The sequence below is a fragment of the Protopterus annectens genome, chromosome 9.part0 (assembly GCF_019279795.1).
Source record: "Protopterus annectens isolate FY-2018-M chromosome 9.part0, PAN1.0, whole genome shotgun sequence".
In the NCBI taxonomy this organism is placed as follows: domain Eukaryota; kingdom Metazoa; phylum Chordata; order Ceratodontiformes; family Protopteridae; genus Protopterus; species Protopterus annectens.
Window position 1 is genome coordinate 974,522,104 of NC_056743.1, and position 24,322 is coordinate 974,546,425.

Sequence of the window (24,322 nt, forward strand, 5' to 3'; positions counted from 1 at the left end):
GATGTAACTCATGCCTTGTGTTCTCATTTTTTTTTTGTGGCAGAAGCTAAGCTATTTATGTTCTGTTAATAAAATCTCTTTTTAGAGGAATCCATGTGTACTTAGTACTTCAGACATCACACATCCATCTGTCTATACACACACACACACACACACACACACACACACACACACACACACACATATATAGCGACGAGAGACTGAGTGAGTTTGTGTGTGAGTGTGTGTGTGCGCGTGTGTGCGCGTGTGTGCGCGTGTGTGTGTGTGTGTGTGTGTGTGTGTGTGTGTGTGTTTTTCAACCTGCGTGCATGTCAGAGGAGACAATGCATATGATTCTACCAATTCTTTACTGATGGCACTACCATAACAATGGTGGGTTAAAGTAGGTAGCTGCCCTGGGTGCATACTGTTAGGTAGCACAACTGGTAGTAATAAAAAAAAATGCAAGTGGAGTACAGGGAATCATTTAAGAAGCTGTAGCTGAGATACCTTATTTATTTACTTTACTTGTATTGGTGTTCTGGTGTAGAGCACTGATCTCCATGGACCTTTTTCCCACCCAGCCTGGGAGAAGTGTCTGGTTAAGTGGATTGTTCAGAGTCAAACAATTAGGCAACAGAGGGTGAGGAAATCAAATCTTGCACCACTGGCCTACAGGAAACAGTTCTTTAACAGCTTCTTAATCTTCTAAGTCAACTGCCAGACAAAAGAACTATCATTATAGACAGGATTTAAACCTGTGCAGGGAAACCCTACTGGATTTTCATTTCAACACCTTAACCACTTGGACACTGTGATACAGTGTATGCAAATAATAAATTGATGTATTTAATAGCTTTGTGTGTCAGTAAGTGTTGCAAGGAGCTTCATTTCAACATCTGACTTAAGCTCATAAGGGATAGGCTTAGTGGTCAGCAAAACAACAAGCAAAGGGCAGATGAAGGGAGTTATAGATGAGAGGAATGACAGGTGTGTCTGCATATTTCTCAACCAGCAACCAGTTAGACTGGCAATGAAGAAACAGTGGTACTTACCACTTGGGGGAAAGTAATTTTTTTCAGACAAATGTGTTGTACAAGACAGTTAACTGTGCAGGCTACATTGACCAATACCAGCTAGCACTCTGACTGAGGAACTGAGTTACCCTTTCAAACAGGTATTGCATCTGATGTGAGAAGATGTGATACTTTTAGAAGGTGATAGCCCTATTTTCTATAAGAGAATTTTAAGCTGAAGTGGCAATAAAATCAAAATCCATGGTACTAACTGATGAACAGTTAAAGCATGGGTTCGACAGGTGCTGAAAATACTCCAGTAAGAAGGGATCTTGCTCAGTGTGGCTGAGGTGTTAAAGAGCATCATTCTGATGTCTGAACATTTGATTTGAAGTTGCCTGGCATCATATCCATCCACAAATGCAGGCAGTTGAGTTTGGAGAAAGTCTCTGACATCTATATTGGAACTAGTGGACCTAGAGGTAACCAGGTCATCTATATACATAAAGACTTGGAGATTCTTAAGATTAGCAGGGAGTAGATAAAGAAAAGCGAAGCAGACCAAGAATTGTCTTCTAGGACAACACAGTAATGTTTCTTAGGAGAAGAGTAGAAATGTCAGGCCAACACCTGAAACTGAATCCAGACAGGTAATCAGAAATCTAGTGTCATAACTTCCATGCAAGGCTCACAGTACTCTGTATCTGTCATAGAAGGGAATAAAAGACCATGCCAAACAACCCTTGAAAGTTCAACAAAAGCAGTTTCTGTAAGAGAGCCTATGTCCAAGTTTCAAAAAGTACCTTAGAGACCAATAGTACCGTGGAGAAAGAAGATGGGTCTATAGCGACAAGAAAAAGGGGTTGGAATTCTAGGTACCTGAAGCGCAATAAATTATTTCCAAGCAAATGGCACACATCCCTGATGAAGTCTGACTGCAAATGGGTGCCAGAAGCAAGACAATGAAAAGGGCACAAGATGTATAGAAAGTGCATGTGAACAGTCTAATACTCAGGGAGACCATGAGTCAGGCAGGGAAAGGGAGAGCTTGTAAAAATCCTGTGATCATGATTAGGAGGTTATAACAACAAATCCTGTGGTCAGCTTTACTGAACTTAAATGGGGACAGTAAAAAAGATCATGCTGGGTGAAAACAGTCAGAAAAGAGGAGTGTATAATCCTGTAGAGTGTAAACTCTTTAGAGACGATATTAGTATGATGGAAGGTGTTACTAACATTGATGGGATGCACTTTAATACAGTTCACACTTATTTTTGGTTCCAACTACCAGCAGAGATGGTGCTGTGTGACTGAACAGCACTGGGGGCTAGCTGGTACTGAAGCAGTCCAATCTGTGCTTGTAAATAACTTTGTTCGTTCATTTTGTGAAGAGCAAACAACTGAAGGCATTCAGACATTCCCGTAGCTTAGCACTCACTCCATTTACTAGCTCAGAGCTTAAGGAGCTGCCTCAGCTTTGATGTAAGTTGGGGCTTCATTCTACCTTGTAGAACATAACTAACTAGTACATTTGTGCATTGTTAAGCTACACCTTAAATCTATATCTACAGCAACCAATGTAGTGATACATTGGAATGATGCTGTGTGTGTGTGTGTGTGTGTGTGTGTGTGTGTGTGTGTGTGTGTGTGTGTGTGTGTGTGTGTGTGTGTGTGTGTGTGTGGTATGAGTAAGTATAGCTTTCATTTTATTCAGTAATATCAGTGAAAAAAAATTGTTAAAATGATAATGAAGCTTTCGCTGTCCATACTAAACTCAAGTAGCAATTTTTGAAGTCAGTCTGCCAGCACAGCGGAACAGCTTACATACGATGCCACTTGCCTCAATTCAGGAACAAAAGCATAAATCACTGGAGCCATTTCCTTGTTGGGCTCCTGTTCTCTACTTGATTATCATCTCTTACATTACTAGAACCACAAGCAGCAGTGCAGCTAGGCAGAATGATTCGGTAGTAGAAGGTATTATCTGAACAATAAGTATGGCCTTAGTGTGAATGCTATTTATTTATTAATCTGATTATGAAGTTATCCACTGTTTCAGGCCCATTTACACTGCAAGCATGTGAAGAAAAGCTCCATTAAAACAGTTATAACGACATTAAGTACATTGCAGAACCACAACGACAGCATATTAGTTCAAGTAAAGCATTTTGCATTCACAGCAAGAGTATTCACAAAAGTCAAGTATCTAGCAGCGACGCATTTCTAATGTGGTACAAAGCAGATACCCTGTTTATGTAGCAATCCTAGACGGAGGTGCATAATTATCCCCAGAGTACTGAAGTATCATGATAGGTCGCAGTGCAAGCAAAGTAGGCATGTGCATTAGCAAGAGCAATTTTAAACACTTTAGGAGAGTGAAAGGATAGCAGACCTTGTTTGAAGGCTAAGGAAAACAGTTCACACTGAATTACAGGTGATAGTAGAATAATAGAGTCTACATGGAGAAGAAAAGTGTAAAAGTATAACTTCTGTTGACTTGTGCACATAAGAAGCCTGCATCCTGCATAACTGCACCTCACTGCCTGACTGCCTGCAAACCAAGAGGTAATTTGTTTTTAACAGAAAAACAGAATGCATTTCCACCAAGTGATAATCCAAATTCTGTTTCTTCTTTTCCAATTGATTCTCATCCTTTCCCCAACATGTCTTTCTTTGTATCATTTCCTATTTCCTTCCATAATTTATTGTTCTTGATTTTTCTCTCACATTTTTTTCTTATTATCCTATTCCTGTTGTCTCCTATTATCCTGTTATCTCTCTCTCTCTCAACCATCTCACTCATCCACCCCTTTATCATATTATGTGCCCTTTATCTTTTTTTGATCTGCGTTTCCACCCTTCTCTTACTTGTAATATTTTACTATGTTTTCTTACTATCCTATGATTTTCTGACCTTCTGTTGTCTCTTATTCTTTGCATTCATTCATTCCACTCCCTTCTATTTTTTTAATTATTTGCTCGTATCTTTCTCTGACTTCATCTCTTGCATTTTATCCTTGTCCCACCCATGCTCCCACCCACCATACACTTTAGGTATTTATCTTCGAGAACAACCTCTACTACCAGCATGATGTGTCAAGCAGCGCACTACGCCTCACTTCCTCTGGGAAAGAAGGAGTTGTTTTCAATGGAATCTCAGACTGGCTGTATGAAGGTAAGGTTAAGGAATGTATTAAAGGGCAATGTAACTGTGCTCTGCTTTCTGCGTGCTGATTTAATTACTGCATGCAGTTCACAGAGATTCGGAAGTAGACAGATATAACTCTGCAATTTCTTGTGCAGAAGTGTCAGTGCAATGTAATACCATTGACTAAGTTGAAGAATGAGTCTAAATGATATCCCAACAATGCAGTTTTAGGCTCCAGTAGAATAACAGAGCCATATTTCAGAGTAACAGAGGTTTAAGTTACTTTTTCCACAAAATCAGAGAGATTTAAAATGCATATATGATCTAATTTAATGTGACTAACCCACAGGAAGAAAAATTTAAGGTGCACAGGTAACTTCACAGGAATATCAGATAAAATAATTGTTTAGTCTTAAATTTAGACTCAGTCCAAAGTTCCACTTTGTCCATACCATTTCTTAAGCATGAAACCATTATTAGTACTTCAAAATGTGGTCAAAATATTGAAGGACTAGTGGTTGCATTCCTGCTGGATTCACTGTCCAGATAACCTATGTGAAATACTATAAGTCTGCATATGGTACATGCATCCCAACTTAGATTACATTAACTAACCTGCAATGGGGATCTTTTTGACAAAATGGACAGTACCTACAATGCTGATACAAGATTCTCACTGCTGTGGCTTGCAGAAATTCCTCTTCAGTGTCCTGGAAAATATTAATTTAATGCCTCAGAGAAGACACTCCAGGCCATACATGCAGTTTCTAATGGCACTAAGAATCAGATACTTTGAGCACTGCCCATGTTGTGTCTTTCGGCTTTTCCCGGTTAGGGGTCGCCCCAGCGGAACTCCGGTCTGCTAATGATTGGCAGTAGATTTTTACGTGCTGGCTTGCCAGGCCTAATGCACAACTTTCAATGAAGGAACGCTCATTCATGCATGTCGCTACACAGAAGACGATCTAACTGAGAATCGAACGGGCAATGTCTAACTGTGAGGCGACAACGCTACCGCAGCACCCCCACCGAGGGTACATTGAGCACTGCCCATAAATGAGAAAAATACTAAAATCCTACATTTCCACTCACAAGTTAAGATCTATGACAAGTGATACCCCGAGGTGTCATCATCTGGTGACAAATTGTATAGCAATTATATTCATCTGATCTAGAAATGTGTGCCACGCTACTGTCTTACAATTAAAGAAGATTCCTGTCAGAGAGTCTCTTTACTCTAACAAGCTTAGAATGTGTGTGTGTGTGTGTGTGTGTGTGTGTGTGTGTGTGTGTGTGTGTGTGTGTGTGTGTGTGTGTGTATGTGTGTGTGTGTTTGTCTATTATAGCATAAGCTATTGCTTCCTTCCCCTGCATAATCCTATAATTCCATGTGGGTACAACTGTGCCAGCTCATCTCTCGCCTGTGTTTTGTCAGTATTTTATACCTAATCTGTTCTACTGCTCCTATTCCCCACTCCAATATACTTTTAGAAAACTGTAGGAACTTGAACACTGCTTGCACTGTGATGTCTATAGCTACAGTTAGTGCACCGATAGGTTGGTAAGAATTGCTCATTTTCATACACCATATTAATAATGATGACTGTATCAGATAAGGATAGTAGAACGGTATTTTAATGTCCTGCCCTTACCTAGCTCTGGTAATTGTTTGTGTTCTGTATGTCTCTGTTGTAAACAAGTCACATGTGTCAAGCTGCTGTACCATGACAAATTGTGCTCCGTGTATATTACGCCAAGTCTGTAGACTACTTACTGTTGGAATGAACTCTATAAAATACTTGTGGTCTTCCTATTTTAAAATGTAAAAAACAATCCAGCAAAGAACTCCTGTCTCAAACAAAGAAAGGCACCAGTACGCCACAAGCACTGATCACAAATATTTAATCCAATCGATAAAATAATCCACATGAAGTTGAGCGCTTTCATCCACTAGGGACTTCTTCAGAACACTTCTTTATGACACTACTACTCCATTAAATACTTTAAAAAAACAGATAATTACATCACATGTGATTTCTCATTAAAAATTTAAAGTGCAAGTGCATAGATATCTAAAATGTCCTAATTTAAAAAACAAATATATATATGCAAGAAACAAATATATATATGCAAATAAAGTTCATTATAACTGTTTCTTGAAGCTTTTTCGTAAATATTATTCTAACTTTTTCGTACAGTTTTTCAATAAATGTCTCAGTGCGGATTGTGGTGCCTGTGCATATTAAGCTTCCAAAAATAATTGCAAAAGTTACAATAGTTGCAAAAGTGTATAAATGTAAATGCATTTATATGAATATGAATATGTTCTAAAAAATGTGTGTATTCATACAGAAAACAACCCTTCTTATGTATTGAACATCTATTTATTATTATCCAATATAGGTTTTATGGACACATATTCGTTGATACCAGGGTGTACTGATGCATTTAATTTTACCTGCCATCTCACCTCCTTCTCACTAACTAATTTCTTTACGTCCCCTCCTCTCACATTGACTCTAACCAGTTCCAAAATTCCAAACCTGAAATTGGAACATTCCTTGTTAGTTTTTAGATGTTTCCACAAGGCATTGGTCTCATCCTTCCTCCTAATACTATACTGGTGGTCGTAGATCCTATTACGTAGGCATCTGGTGGTCTTCCCTACGTAAAAGCAGGGACATTGTGTACATGTAGCCATATATACCAAGTTAGTGGATCTACAATTCCCTTTTTGGAAATGAATTTTAGTTTTATTAAAATTCTGTAAAGTTAGGTTCTGTACTGTTGTTATATACTGACACTGGGGGCACGTTCCACATTTTACTGTTCCCCTCTTGTTGTCTAGGTGATTCTGTTTTTTCTCTAATAGGGACTTCAAATTCTCTCCATTCCTATACACAAAACGGGGTACACCTCCAACTATGTTCCAAATCCTTCTGTCTGCCCTAAATACCCTCCAGTTCTTCTGGATAATCCCTTTAATATATTTGCTATGGGGTCCATATTGTATGATACAAGCTTTCCCAAACCTACTTGTTGTGTCAGTAAACGCCTCATAGTTATTCTTAGGGGGTACAAGGGTAGACCGTCCTCCTCCAAGCAGGGGTGTATACCTCTTACCCCATTGTTGCCAAACGTGAGTCTTAAGCTCATTTATCATACCCTGTGGGTATCCCCTTTCCACAAAAAATGAACCTATCTTTCTTAATTCTACATCCAAATCCATAATGTCAGATGTCATCCTCGCCGCTCGAATAAACTGCCCCTTTACTATATTTCTTTTCTGGGCCCAAGGGTGACTACTATTGAAGTGTAGATACGAATTACTAAAAGTAGTTTTCCTGAAAATGTTGGACTTGAAGTTCCCTTCTTCCAATGTAACCAGTACATCTAAGTATGAAATACTCCTTCTGTCCATGTTAATGGTAAATTTTAAATACTCAGTACACGAGTTTAAATACATGAAAAAATGTTCCAACTCCTCCTTACTCCCTTTCCAGACTAGAAAAATGTCGTCAAGAAAACGATAGTAACATCCTATATAATCCATCCATTTTGAACTAAGGATGTGTTCCTTTTCCCAGTTTAATAGTACCAAGTTTGCGTATATGGGGGCGCATGCAGCCCCCATCGCAACACCTTTGCTTTGTCTATAGTATTTCCCCTCATAATAAAAATAATTATGGGTTAATACTATGTCCATGAAATCCAAAATCAAAAGTGTTTGTTCCCAGGTGTTCTTTCCTAACTCATGGATACTATCCTGAAACCTTCTCATCCCTTCCACATGAGGGATGCTAGAAAAAAGGTCAACCACATCGATAGTAACCAACCATTTAGCATCCTTGGAAATATGTGGTTCCAACCGTCCTAAAAAATCCCATGAGTCGGCCACAAGATGACTTATACTCCCCAGACAAGGTTTTAACCATTTATCGACAACTTTTCCAAATCTGAAAGTTTTGGATAAACTTGCAGATATTATCGGTCTGAATGGGGGATCCAATGTGTCCTTGTGGACCTTTGGTATACCCACAATTGTACCTATAATAGGGTGTTCTACTTTAAGATATTTTTCTAAGTCAGTGTCCATGCTGCCTTCTAAAATAAGGTCGTGTAATAACAAATCCACTTTCCTGTACCCTTTGTTAACTTCGTTGGATCCCCCATTCAGACCGATAATATCTGCAAGTTTATCCAAAACTTTCAGATTTGGAAAAGTTGTCGATAAATGGTTAAAACCTTGTCTGGGGAGTATAAGTCATCTTGTGGCCGACTCATGGGATTTTTTAGGACGGTTGGAACCACATATTTCCAAGGATGCTAAATGGTTGGTTACTATCGATGTGGTTGACCTTTTTTCTAGCATCCCTCATGTGGAAGGGATGAGAAGGTTTCAGGATAGTATCCATGAGTTAGGAAAGAACACCTGGGAACAAACACTTTTGATTTTGGATTTTATGGACATAGTATTAACCCATAATTATTTTTATTATGAGGGGAAATACTATAGACAAAGAAGCAGGTGTGAGCTGCATGCGCCCCCATATCATAAACTTGGTACTATTAAACTGGGAAAAGGAACACATCCTTAGTTCAAAATGGATGGATTATATAGGATGTTACCATCGTTTTCTCGACGACATTTTTCTAGTCTGGAAAGGGAGTAAGGAGGAGTTGGAACATTTTTTTATGTATCTAAACTCGTGTACTGAGTATTTAAAATTTACCATTAACATGGACAGAAGGAGTATTTCATACTTAGATGTACTGGTTACATTGGAAGAAGGGAACTTCAAGTCCAACATTTTCAGGAAAACTACTTTTAGTAATTCGTATCTACACTTCAATAGTAGTCACCCTTGGGCCCAGAAAAGAAATATAGTAAAGGGGCAGTTTATTCGAGCGGCGAGGATGACATCTGACATTATGGATTTGGATGTAGAATTAAGAAAGATAGGTTCATTTTTTGTGGAAAGGGGATACCCACAGGGTATGATAAATGAGCTTAAGACTTACGTTTGGCAACAATGGGGTAAGAGGTATACACCCCTGCTTGGAGGAGGACGATCTACCTTTGTACCCCCTAAGAATAACTATGAGGCGTTTACTGACACAACAAGTAGGTTCGGGAAAGCTTGTATCATACAATATGGACCCCATAGCAAATATATTAAAGGGATTATTCAGAAGAACTGGAGGGTATTTAGGGCAGACAGAAGGATTTGGAACATAGTTGGAGGTGTACCCCATTTTGTGTATAGGAATGGAGAGAATTTGAAGTCCCTATTAGAGAAAAAACAGAATCACATAGACAACAAGAGGGGAACAGTAAAATGTGGAACGTGCTCCCAGTGTCAGTATATAACAACAGTACAGAACCTAACTTTACAGAATTTTAATAAAACTAACATTCATTTCCAAAAAGGGAATTGTAGATCCACTAACTTGGTATACATGGCTACATGTACACAATGTCCCTGCTTTTACGTAGGGAAGACCACCAGATGCCTACGTAATAGGATCTACGACCACCAGTATAGTATTAGGAGGAAGGATGAGACCAACGCCTTGTGGAAACATCTAAAAACTAACAAGGAATGTTCTAATTTTAGGTTTGGAATTTTGGAACTGGTTAGAGTCAATGTGAGAGGAGGGGACGTAAAGAAATTAGTTAGTGAGAAGGAGGTGAGATGGCAGGTAAAATTAAATGCATCAGTACACCCTGGTATCAACGAATATGTGTCCATAAAACCCATATTGGATAATAATAAATAGATGTTCAATATATAAGAAGGGTTGTTTTCTGTATGAATACACACATTTTTTAGAACATATTCATATTCATATAAATGTATTTACATTTATACACTTTCTTGCAACTTTTGTAACTTTTGCAATTATTTTTGGAAGCTTAATATGCACAGGCACCACAACACGCACTGAGACATTTATTGAGATACTTACTGAAAAACTGTACGAAAAAGTTAGAATAAGATTTACGAAAAAGCTTCAAGAAACAGTTATAATGAACTTTATTTGCATATATATATTTGTTTCTTGCATATATATATTTGTTTTTTAAAATTAGGACATTTTAGATATCTATGCACTTGCACTTTAAAATTTTTAACGAGAAATCACATGTGATGTAATTATCTGTTTTTTAAAGTACTTAATGGAGTAGTAGTGTCATAATGAAGTGTTCTGAAGAAGTCCCTAGTGGATGAAAGCGCTCAACTTCATGTGAATTATTTTATCGATTGGATTAAATATTTGTGAACAGTGCTTGTGGCGTACTGGTGCCTTTCTTTGTTTGAGACAGGAGTTTTTTGCTGGATTGTTTTTCATATTTGTGGACTGTTCTCAAGTTGTATTTACCTATTTTAAAATGTAATGATTTTGTTTTAATGACACATCATACAACCAAAACCAAAGTATACAAAGACAACAATTTTAAATATAACAGAACACATCAAGCAAGACAAAAACCCTTAAACATGAAGTTTAAAATCAGAATTCCCCTGACACTAGTACCATAGCACATTACATATCAACATCTGACAGAAAATAAAGGGTGTAAAAATCTCAAATGCAACCATTTTCTCCAATGAAAAGAAGTGTAAATAATTATGTCACAAATTGCGCAGATTCTGTACGTGTTAAACCAAATTACATGTTCTACCCTGAGTACAAACAATGCATATTAATTTCAATGCTATGTAATCTTTCTTTTTTTTTTCAAGTTGGAATTCTTGAATGGTCTTCTGTGAAACGTTGGACCACCCCCCTTTGAACTTCTTATCTACAGAGATGCAGTGTAATAAAAGAGTTCCGAAATAGTACTAATGCAGAAGTTATTTTTAAATCAGCAGTATTCTTGAGGTCTTATGTGTTATTTAGGATACAAAAAAAGGCCTCTGTAGAATCTGGGTGACAAGACAAAGTTTACACATTGATAATTAATTGTCTTCAATAGTAGGAGGAGGGAAATCTGGACTTCTCTAAAATATACCAAATAAGATTGGTCTGAAGGGTCTAAACGATACACTATCTTCATCTATAAAATAAGTTCTGTAAAGTATGTCAGAAGAAGCAATAGAATTAGTTCAATCCAAAAACAGTATCCCACTTCAGAGTAGAGATCTTATTCAGCCATAATACCACCCCAATATTTGGAGGAAAAGACAGACATAATATTTCCAGATAAAGATGAATCATTAAGACATTATCCACCTTCATGACCATTATAAACATTTTTTCAGTTTTATAACTTTACCTTATAATAACATGCTTCTAGCTGGATCTTAGCTACTGCTATTTTAAGAACATTTACAAATGTTGCACAGTTATCTGAAATTGATCTAATATTTATTAGAAACCAATATGTTATTGATAAATATGGCAGAAGAAAACAGACCAGAACTTCAAGTGAAATGAAGATTATTTGTAAAAGGCTGAAGTAATTTAATTAACTGTTCAAAACCTCTGAGGCAATTAATTTCAACACTTTGATGACTAACTTCCTTAACATCCTTTAAATATACATTTCATGTGGTTTTGAAATACTGATGTGAATTAGGGCCTTGGGACATATACCCAGCTGGGAGCATGTAGAAGAAGAAAATTTGACCGGGGGGGGGGGGGGGCAGTGAGTGAGCAATTAGTTACTCACAGCAGTTTTAGACATTGTGAAATAGTTTTTTTTTAAATCTGATGTCTTAAAACTATTTGACTTGGTTGATTCATTGTAAGGTGACAACCTATAAGATTATTATTTGCCATATGAAGGAATTAATCTGAGCTATTTAAAAAAAATAATGTGAGGATGTTACAAAATTTATTATTCAATAAATAAAATAGAAGAAATAATATGAATTCCCAGCTAAATTATTGAAATTAAGTGTATCACGTTCCAATTTAACTTTGTCAAATACACCATTAAAACTGGTACAACTGAAGCAACAGGATTATTTCTAAATTTGGGTCTATACTGTTAATGGGAATACTAGAGATTTGCTGACATTATGCCTGTTGTTAAGAATCACACTGAATATTCCTTTGAGAATAACCACAATCAAAGCAGAGGACAAAGTAAATAAACCAGAACAGTAACACCAAAGGATGTAAGCAAAATATAATGATTCTTTATTTTAATTCCTAAGGTACTATGTTAGAACATATTTATCTAAAAAGGGGACCAAGGTAAGCCCTAAATAAGTTTGAGAGTTGGGTGAAGCTTTGACATGTACTCATTTTTATATGAATTTAAAAGATCACCATTTATGCAGACTTAAGCAGAATATTTGATTAAATGCTATATGACCCTTAAAAGAAAAGAATATATATATATATATATATATATATATATATATATATATATATATATATATATATACCCTATTAAAAACTTTCAGAACATTCAAAGCCACAGCTACGCTAGGTTCATCATAATCAGTAGGGAGTTTAAGAACCCTTACCAAATGAAAAGGCTACTGTCTTAGTGGACAACAATGGGATTCTATTATTAAATGCTCAACTTCTCTGTCCTTTTTCTCCCTATTTACAGTCCTTGCTATGAATAAACAACAATACAGCATTTAAAATATTTTAAATTGACTGTTTCCACTAGAACAGTATCTTACCATGCTGTGGTGGTCTCACTTTCAAAAGACGTTTATCCCACCCTGGAAAAGCTTGCTGCAGTCTCCAATTCACTGACATCATCAAGGCTAATGAATACAGGTAGTTTTCCGGCCAATTCCCTCCCCAAACTGGCATCACCATGACCGCCCTAAAAACCCACCCATGCTGTGATGTCATAGCTCCCTGGTCATTCCCCTTCCCATACATTAAGTAAAGGCTAGAACAAGGAAACAGTACATGAGTCAAGTCTCCTGCTATGAGCTGTCAATCACAGCAGGTAACAGCTCAAATTATTCTTAGCACTTTGACAGCTAGGGAAGTTAGGTATGAAAGGAGGTGGGAGATGAGTCAAAGTAGTAAAATTCAGACTTCACAGAAGACTGCAATTTAGCTATTCTAAAAAGAAGCAGTGGTATAAAGCACTTTCAAAGTCTGTTCTGTGGTATTTGCACTATTTGTGTTTTAATTAGTCATTGAATGGCATAAAATATTACTTAAAACTAACTGAGCTGAATTAAAAGACAGCAGTGTATGCATGCAAAATCCATGCAGTGACAGGAGCTTTAGGAAGAAAGAGGCCTGCATCGTGTAATTTTTTACAGACAAGCACTGCATTGTGGGATACCTAGCGACAGACTAAACAATCAGGATCACTTCAAGATGCTAGACCCCATCTGGTCAGGCTCAGAAATTACATATACAATTATTTAAAAACCTGTAAATAGTCCCAGAGTGGTGATAAAATGTAGGAAGCGCCAAACCATGATGAAATAAACATGTTTTTTGAGTCTGTGGGTACGGTTCTCCTTTAAGTTTGCACAGATGTCATACATTCTGACTAAAAGGTTGTAATAGCTGGACAATAGCCATAATTTTATGTTACAGTCTATAAGGAACATTGTTCAATAATTCTCTCAGTCTGCATAAAATCAGAATTAGGCTTATATATAAAAATAATCTTGATAAATTTGTAGAAATATCCAGACATTATCTGTCAAATGCAGAATAATATAATACATTTTTTGTTAAATGCAGAATTATATTAAAATATAGGAAAAGGAGCAAGTTCTGCAAAAGAAAAAATTAGTTTACTAAAAACATGAAGCAAATCCATCAGATCCCAAAGCTGTATTAGACTTCTACTTTGAAAATTTTTTTTTTTTTAATTTCTTCCCAAGTAAACTAGGAACATATATAATTTGAATGCTGTTTAACAAACAATCTGATATACTGTCAATTTTATTATTAATTAAAGAAATACCATCTCAGCATCAGGATTATTACAAATATTATTGTGATTGCTTCAAAGCCTGCAAAATGACAGCAAGGTCAGAAGTGTGACCATCATCAAATATAACAGATGACATCTTGTTCATAGGTTCATAGCTGATTGTGCAATTTTATGGTTACAATATAGGTTTGTACACATAAAGTATTCACGGGCTGCTGTTGGTAAGTCTATGGTTTTTTAAATATCAACTACAATAGTAAGGGCATCTGCTCATTGTATGCATAGGAAGCAAGCATTAAACGTTTCTGGGTTTTCAGATTTTCTACACATATAGTAAGTAGGGGTATTTGAGTCTCTTTAAACTGATGTTCTGGGACATGTCTCAGTGCTATTTTTGCTTCACTGAAGAATCAGGCAATTCGATGTAATCTTCTAGTGTTAATTTACCAATCATCAGTTGGTTGCATACATTAGTTGATTTACTAATTAATAAACTTCTTACAGTGGCTTTGGATTTGGCTACTAGGATATGATTATGAAGATTTTCTTTTGCATTCTTGCCTCAAATGTATAGAGTAGCTAACTATGCAATCTGCATCAAACCCAAGTTGATAAAATACATATTTGTGTTTGCCTTTTTGTTTGTTTGTTTGACATAAATACAGCCCTTTAACCACACTATCTCTATACCTGCTACACTTCTTCCCCCACTACAAAGTAACTATTGTCATAGCTACAGAATCAGTACTGCACCAAACCTCTGTTAATACAGTGGCACATTCACTCCAACCTCTATCCACATAGAATGTAGACAGGGGAGTGGAGAACAAGCTGGACAGATTGGGGAGTAAATATAATGTGTAGTACTAGTACAACAGCATAGTATTCGTATTGTGTTTCTAGTGAAGCATTTGTCTCATGTTGGTGTGATAGCATTCAACTCACCCTGATTTTGCACCATATTTTGCCCTGTTCTTCCTATTTTCTCTCCGGTAAATCAAGCAGGGTTACACTCAGTCAGTAATGCCAGACCTTAGAGTTTCATGCTTCGTATTCTGATGCAAAATCTATAGTTCAATTAACTTTCTAAGTGAATGATTAATATTTTAAAACTGTCCTTTATTTTGGGCATTTGTCCCCCATTACTTTTCTCCCTGACTTTTGAGCAAGAAGTTGCAAGCTACAATGAAGTTTGCAGAGACCAAGCCGATGTTGTATTCAGTGGTATATAGAAGTGTTGAGCCTAACAGCTAAGAAATGGTATATATGTGCATGGCTGAAAATTACCTGGAAGTCTGCATCTAATGAAGTATCTCACAAATAGTAATGAAATGTAAGATTATGAAAGAGATGTCTCATCCAGATGTTTAATTCTAATATGTCCTTTAATAAAGGCAGCTGAAAAATAATAGAATTTATTTACCTACTAGTGAACTTACAAATATTTTTCAGTTATGACCTGAGTAGATTATTTATAGACACACACACACACACACACACACACACACACACACACACACACACACACACACACACACACACACACACACACACACACACACACACACACACACACACACACACACACACCCACACATGCACGTCTGGGGGTTGTTGGATATCCTTCCACATGGGGAGTACAACTAGCATGAAGTTCAGTAAAACTGGTTTTCAGTGAATTAACTTTGTAGTGTTATAACTCACTAAAAGCTCTTCTGGAAACCTATTATGATTCCAGATGATACTCTGGTTCATTTTCCATAAAATTAGTAATCAGGGAGCCTATAAGTTTATTCTGTTTTTCACTATCTTTCTCTGTTTTGCTGTCTAGAACAAGTGCTTCAGTCAAATGTAGCTCACTGGTGGTCATCTGATGGGGCCCGTTTGGCATATATTGCTGTTAATGACTCACTGGTACCAACCATGGAGCTCCCCCAGTTTCTTGGCAGTCTGTATCCAACTTGCAAGCGGTATCCCTATCCAAAAGTAAGTACTTCTTTTTTTCATTGGATGACATATATGTAGTTCAGGTTTCAACATGATCTCCTAGGGTTCCTTCTCATTTTTTTGATCGACAGATGTTCTTGCAGAATAAGAGATTGCTATGGGGGGAGGTCAAACGTGTCCAGAATTATACCATCCTTTTCATGGGGTTGTTTCAAGAGATAAGTATCTATGTGGAGAATAACATACAGCACATTAAAATGTATCATAGGTATATAGTTAAAATGTTTTGCAGGTACATAGACAACCTGTTTCATATCTGTGATGATGCTCAGGTGGAATTTTAGAACTTCTTTTATAGACTGAATCAGATCAATGTTGGAATTTCATTCTTTTATGTTAAAAATGAAAACTATATTGACTATTTGGACACCAAGTTTATTATAAAGAGCAACCAGATCAATTGTGTATTTGTTTCACCCATCACAACTGAATGACTCTCTACCTCACAGTAAGTTTCACCCATCACACCTGACCAAGTCTCTACCTTACTGTGAGTTCCACTCATCACACCTGACTGAATCGCTACATTACAGTGAGTTCCACCCATCACACCTGACTGAGTTTCTGCCTTACAGTGAGTTTCGCCCATCACACCTGACCATACCTCTGAACTCTACAGATTTTCAAAGAATGTCCAGATATTTACCTCATATTTTTGGTCCATTTTTCATAAAATTGTGGTTTTCCAGCAAATCATTGAAGATTTAAGTCAACAAATAAACCAAATAAAGCGTTTAGTCAATGACGAATCCACAAAAGTTAAATAAACGCTTAATGTCACGGACTCCACCAGGAAGAAAACAAAAAGGCAAAACGTAAAAATCACTCTTTATTTCACAAACTCCACCTGACGAAGTCCACGTTTTAGTGGATGAAAGCACTTATTCTGGTGACGTTTGTGAAATAAAGAGTGATTTTTACATTTCTGGTAGAGTCTGTGACATTAAACGTTTATTTATCTTTTGAAGATTTAAATCAGAAAATATTGAGAGACACTTGAATTACACACTTCATGTTAATGCAAATCCTGTTGTTCTATCTACTTTTTAAGTTTGTAAGAGCAGCATTTAAAAATTGACCCTATTTTAGGCCTTTGTCCCCCTCCATTTATGGCTTTGTCCTGATCTCTTGCTCTAAGAGTTTGAGCAGTATGCACCTGACTGAGTCTCTACCTTAGAGAGTTCCACCTATTACACTTGACTGAATCTCTACCATAGAATGCGTTTCCTCAATCACACCTGACTCTCTACCTTACAGTGCGTTCCACCTAAAACACCTGACTATATCTCTGCCTTAGAGTGAGTTTTTTCCATCACGTCTGACTCTCTACCTTACAATGAGTTCCACTTCCTAAGGGTAAAGAAGTAGTACTCAGATTATGCAGAGTTCCACAAAGTGGTTCAGGAAATAAGGTGATTAGATCAAAGGCACTGTCATCATCAAAGGAGATATGATGATAGACAGGAAGCGTACTCTGTTACAAGATATGCTTCATTTGTGCAGCATGTCTCCATGACAGTCAGGAAGTACTGGTATAGAATTCTAAGTGATGAGGTTTTATCTGGAGCCATTAAACCTACACTTAATTTCACTCACAGTTAATTCCCTAAGTCTTAGAGATAGGCTAATGCACTATTCTACGCATAGCTCCAATTTTGTAAATGTGGCCTTTGAGTTGGAGCTGTGCCCTAGGGATATACTGTAGAGATGACCTACAGGTCCGTTGTATTGATGGACAAAGATATGTAAGTAGAAGAGAATTTAACTTCCAAACATCCCAGGTTGTGTATGTACTGCCCATTTTATTTAACTAGAAGTATTGCTTTTCAGGCTAATGGCTGATGTTTGACCAAAAACTACAGAGACTTTAGATCTGTACTTGTCTCTGAGCTGCAGCAATTATGAGGCTTATATTTTGTTACAGCGATGCATAATTTTCCTGGAACATGAAGATGTCGTTTGTGGTTGGTTTTGGGTTTTTTTAGGATCCTGTTCACTGACATGACTAATATTTCATTTTTTTCAATGAGTTGTCTCTTGTAGAACTGTTTCAGGAAAATAGGCCTGTGCTGGGTATGTCTAGAGTTCTGTATTAAAAGCTGACATCTCTGGAACATAAGGATAAAGTCATGACTACACTCTAAATGACCTCAGACTGGTTAGTAACCTGGGCATTGGAGGAACCAGCAGAGGAGGGCGGGAGTGAAGATCTGAGGTCAGCACCGCTGTCAAGGTTGGAAGGGAGGGAGGTAGGTCAGTCTGCTGCACTGCTGACCCCCACTACAGAGGTATGTTACTCATACCATTCAATTGTACAGATTTTTGCAGAATGTCCAGATTTTTGACTAATATTTTTGACCCATTTTTCATAAAATTGTGGTAAATTAGTGGCAAATCATTAAATATTGAATTCAGAAAATAATGGAAGACGTTTGAGTTTTAGACCTTATGCCCTTCAGAAAATTCATGCTAATGCAAAACTTCTTATTCTATCCACTTTCTGAGTTTTTAAGAGCAATATTTAAAAATTATCCCTATTTTGGGCCTTTGTCTCACTTTTATTTATATATTTGTCCAGATTTCTTGCTCTAAGAGGTTGAGAGGTATGCTGGGTATACAGTACCACATAGTGACCAGGGGCGATAACCCTAAGCACATATACGTGGAAACATGCTCATGCACTTAAAGAAGTAGTGGGCCATTGCTTAGTTCAGCATGTACATCTGCCATCAAGAGGCAGAGTTAAGTATATCTCATAAAATTTAAACCAACGTGGACAATGACCTTCCAACACCAGACTCTTGCCCATTACTGTCTGACTAAAACTGTAGGTGACTGAAAAGCATATCCCTCTGTAAAGAGGAGACCACACACACACACACACACACACACACACACACACACACACACACACACACACACACACACACACACACAAAAAAAGGTGGGATGTGGGGTACTTGTACTGAGCAGAATGGTGGAACAAGTGGGTGTAAAGAGAAGAAGGGAGGCTTGATGAACATGGCTGGAGAGTGCCCAAAAATTATTAAAAATAGTTGCCTGCTGAACAAAGCCTAGGTCATTAGGAGCCAGACACAGCCACCAGTCCATCTCTGACTCATCTCTGCACCCAGTTGTACTACTGTTGCCTGTGTAATTAAAACTGTCAGTGCTGCAGAGAATCAGACAGTAGAAAGAGTACCTCCTGAAAAAGGACATCCACAAACATACTTGTATAAAACTGCTTATTTCTTGTCCAAGAGATATTTGTCCTCTGAAATATTTAGTCTATTAATTTCAAAATGGTCACTAGGCTTGACATTAGGTACCCTACCTGGGCTTGTGAAACCTGGAAGACACATCACCAAGGAAAAACTGAGAACACTGCAGTACTGGTTTTGGAATAATAAAAGCCCAGCCCTTTGGTTCTGGCTAAAACTAAGAAGACTTCAGTACTAGTTCTGGAATAATAAAGGCCCAGCCCTTCGGTCCTGGATAAAACTTAGAACATTGCAGTACTGGTTCTGGAATAATAAAACCCAAGCCCTTCAGTCCTGGGTAAAACTGAGAACACTGCAGTACTAGCTCTGGAATAATAAAAGCCCACCCCTTCGGTCCTGGTATAAAACTGAGAACACTACAGTACTAGTTCTGGAATAATAAAAGCCCAGCCCTTCAGTCCTGGGTAAAAGTGAGAACACTGCAGTACTAGTTCTGGAATAATAAAAGCTCAGCCCTTTAGTCCTGGATAAAACTGAGAACACCGTAGTACTAGTTCTGGAATAATAAAAGCCCAGCACTTCAGTCCTGAGTAAAACTGAGAACACTGCAGTACTAGTTCTGGAATAATAAAAGCCCAGCCCTTTGGTCCTGGGTAAAACTGAGAAGACTGCAATACTAGTTCTGGAATAATAAAAGCCCAGCCCTTCGGTCCTGGATAAAACTGAGAACACTGCAGTACTAGTTCTGGAATAATAAAAGCCCACCCCTTCAGTCCTGGTATAAAACTGAGAACACTGCAATACTAGTTCTGGAATAATAAAATCCCAGCCCTTCAGTCCTGGGTAAAACTGAGAAGACTGCAGTACTAGTTCTGGAATAATAAAAGCCAAGCCCTTCAGTCCTGAGTAAAACTGAGAACACTACAGTACTAGTTCTGGAACAATAAAAGCACAGCCCTGTAGTCCTGGCTAAAACTGAGAAGACTGCAGTACTAGTTCTGGAATAATAAAAGCCCAGCACTTCAGTCCTGAGTAAAACTGAGAACACTGCAGTACTAGTTCTGGAATAATAAAAGCCCAGCCCTTTGGTCCTGGGTAAAACTGAGAAGACTGCAATACTAGTTCTAGAATAATAAAAGCCCAGCCCTTTGGTCCTAGATAAAACTGAGAACACTGCAGTACTAGTTCTGGAATAATAAAAGCCCACCCCTTCGGTCCTGGTATAAAACTGAGAACACTGCAGTACTAGTTCTGGAATAATAAAAGACCAGCCCTTCAGTCCTGGGTAAAACTGAGAAGACTGCAGTACTAGTTCTGGAATAATAAAAGCCCAGCCCTTCAGTCCTGGGTAAAACTGAGAAGACTGCAATACTAGTTCTGGAATAATAAAAGCCCAGCCCTTCATTCCTCGTATAAAACTGAGAACACTGCAGTACTAGTTCTGGAATAATAAAAGCCCAGCACTTCAGTCCTGAGTAAAACTGAGAATACTGCAGTACTAGTTCTGGAATAATAAAAGCCTAGCCCTTTGGTCCTGGGTAAAACTGAGAAGACTGCAATACTAGTTTTGAAATAATAAAAGCCCAGCCCTTCGATCCTGAGTAAAACTGAGAAGACTGCAGTACTAGTTCTGGAATAATAAAAGCCTAGCCCTTCAGTCCTGGTATAAAACTGAGAACACTGCAGTACTAGTTCTGGAATAATAAAAGCCCAGCCCTTCTGTCTTGGTAGTTTGCTTCAGCCCAGGATCTCAGTAATAAAACCCATCAAAACATTCTTATAGAAATGTCACCACTACAAGGATATAGTTAAACATCATCTAGAATCTCATCTTCTTCTTTTTAACAGCATTTCACACAGACGTCAGAAGCCACCAGAATAAACTTTACTTCATATTGCTACTCCCCTTCTTCTCAGAGGTTTTGTCAGAAGAATACTGCCTTATTCTCATCAAGATTTTATTTCCTCACTGCTTGTTCTCCACGATTTAATAATTTCAATGCACTGTTTCTGTCAGATGTGTGTCTTTTGCAATTTTTGATTTCTAATGATGATTTTGCCTTTTTATTTATATATTAATGTTGTAAAATATACATACTTGCATAACTGGGTCAGAGTTTGTCCATTTAAATCACTAACTTCAAAGATAATCTCTTTCAATGTCCTGCATCCATTGGTTGCTAGAATAGACACTCATTTCCCCACAACCTTCTAAAGGATAAAGAGGTTTATCAGAAAATAAATGCAGGTATATAATTACCAAAAACCTTTTCAAAACTCTAAACCAATACATGGATGTAATTACCAATGACCTTTTCAAACTCTTAACAAAATATGGAACTTAGTTTCAATATTTAGCAAAATGTATGGAAAATGGCAAGGCTGATTTTTAATGAAATGCAAAGTAAGATGAGAAAAAGACTACAATTTCTGTTTCCTGAGTAATATAAATACATATAAATATAAATATATCTGTGTGTATATATATATATATATATATATATGTATATGTATATATATATATATATATATATATATATATATATATATATATATATATATATATATATATATATATACATGGGTCTACTTGATATGGCCGAAATTTCATAATGTCGAATTTCATATGGCCGAGACCATATGATCGACATTTGAAATCTCGACCATTCAAGTAAACCACAAAACACAAACATAAACTTATCTTAATGTTGCTAGCAGGGGGGCTTGACTGAATGTGTTTTAGGCATTTACATTCTTGAAACCGAAAAAGCCTGGTGCACACAAGCAGTTATAAGGAAGTGGGTTGATGTAATGCTGCCACTTGTTTTGCAAGGTGGCGAAAGAGGTCTGCTAATCTGGGATTTAGCCAGCACTCACCGTGCTAAAGAAATGAAGAAATTCCTTGCACAGAGAAGAATAGATCAAATAATGATTCCTGCAAGAATGACTGCCTATCTCCAGACTCTTGATATTGCAATAAACAAGCCATTCAAGGATCATTTGCACATGGAATTCAATGACTACACTGAAAATAGAAAAGAGAGAAATCAGCATGGAAACTTTGTGAAGCCTAGCCTGCATGAGGTCGTGACTTGGGTGAAAAATTCATGGGATAAAATCACTGATAGCTGTGTTGCCAATGCAGTACGAACAGACTACTTGGACAAGCAGTGCTCATTTAAGGACAGCTCAATTGCCAGGCATGACAGATTGGGGCCAATGGTTCTACAGGAAATGGAGTCGCAAGAAATTCAGACCAGAATTCAGGGGTTGGAGACTTATGACAATGTTCCAGAAGAAGATGACATGACTGTATTTGAATAACGTTTACATTATCGGGGCAACAGAATGGATTGCTTCTGCTTTCAGTTTTATTCCCCTCCTCCAATGCACATGTATTGAGATTTTTCTGCACTTTCTGTTAAGCATGAAATATTGCACTGTGAAAGCTAAGGTGTAGATATTCTGAAGCTGAAATGTTTGTTGCACTGTTTATATAGAATTCTCACACAACTGTTAACGCGTTACTTAGAACTGTTGCCCAATAACAAAAGAGTACCAAATAAATGTCAGTTTGTGTACATGAATAAATGTTGATTTTTGTACATGAATAAATGTTGATTTGTGTACATGAATAAATGTCAAATTTTGTACATGAATAAATGTAGATTGTTGTACTGGGAGAGAGTAAATAAGGCATCCCCTGATAATAAGCCCTAATGCATATTTTGGTGGGGGAAAGAGTATAAGACCCGGTCTTATTTCCTGCCATTGTATATTTACAAACTCTGGAGCTTTTCTCCCCGGGCCTCCACTGAAAATGGACATTTATCTAGTCGGAATCTCCCGGTCAACAAATGTAAAAAAATAAATAAAATAAATAAAGATATATATATATATATATATATATATATATATATATATTTATTTATTTATATATAGTTTCAAATTGCAGACTTCCAAGACTGCCAAATCTTTAATAGCTCAAAAAGCCTTACACAAACCGCTTCTTCTAAAATGATAATCACAAAAAGGATGGCAGTGAAGTTTGAACTATATAACAATCCGCAATTCACTCAGAGCAGTCAAATGAGAGCCCAGATGAACTATATAACAATCTGCAATTCACTCAGAGCAGTCAAATGAGAGCCAGGTGAACTATATAACAATCCGCATCTTCTAAAATGATATTTAATTGAATACAGTGATAATGCCTGTAATCTTAATTTATGTTTTTGTCCCTAGCCACTCTAAGTATTTTAGTAAATATTTTTTGTATCTTTTCAAAGTTCTTCCAGCTATGTAGTAGTGTAATATAACTATACTCTGGTATCTGCCTTACTTCTTGTCGCTTGTCTTGTACATCAGAATAAGACGATGAGGCCTGGGTGTTTGTTTAAATACTTTATTACATACAAACACATCAAGATAAATAGCAGGAACATTAAACTTAAATGAACTAACTGACTGACTGACTACACACATGCATGCTCTCACTCTGGCTGCTCACTCAAAATGGCACTCAATTGCACATGCTCTGTACTTATATGCACTTGCCTACTGACTGGAAAGCTTCTTAAAGGTATATCACACACTTTGATCAACACTACTGATGAGTACTTACCCTGGTATTCAGAGATGCGGACAAAGGGAAAACAACCCTCTGCAAATTACCTCTGATACACTGCCATTATGAGTTACAATTCATAGACACAAATTGTGGTTCATAACAGTGATGAACAACCCGCCGCTGTACTTCATGAATTACACATTGGAGTGCCCTGTACACAGTGGTGCCCAATTCATTCCTTCAGTTCCTCAGCAGTTGGACAGATGCTACACTGTGCTGTGTGCTGTGGCAGTACAGTACATACAGTTATATACATAAATATCCATTTTCTGTACAGTAGTCCATTGTTGTGCTAGTTTCCATCAAATTACTTTTTTTTTTTTTGCTTTTTATTTTTTGTTTTTATAACAGTTTTCAAAGAGAGACTGCACCAAGGTGTCTGATTAGTTGGGCTAATTCAGACTAGGAAAATTCATTTCCATGGGGAACTGTTTTTAAGAA

At 37.2% G+C, this 24,322-nt stretch overlaps 1 protein-coding gene across 2 annotated transcripts in view; it reads left to right on the plus strand.

Annotated features, from left to right (window-relative positions):
• The window catches only part of LOC122811703 (inactive dipeptidyl peptidase 10-like), a 656,601-nt gene that overhangs the window by 326,396 nt on the left and 305,883 nt on the right, over positions 1 to 24,322 (plus strand). For both annotated transcript variants that reach the window (XM_044083720.1, XM_044083719.1), the window contains exons 8-9: positions 4,050 to 4,170; positions 15,855 to 16,009. In XM_044083720.1, the coding sequence (XP_043939655.1) occupies positions 4,050 to 4,170; positions 15,855 to 16,009 (276 nt within the window). The remainder of the gene's footprint in view (positions 1 to 4,049; positions 4,171 to 15,854; positions 16,010 to 24,322) is intronic.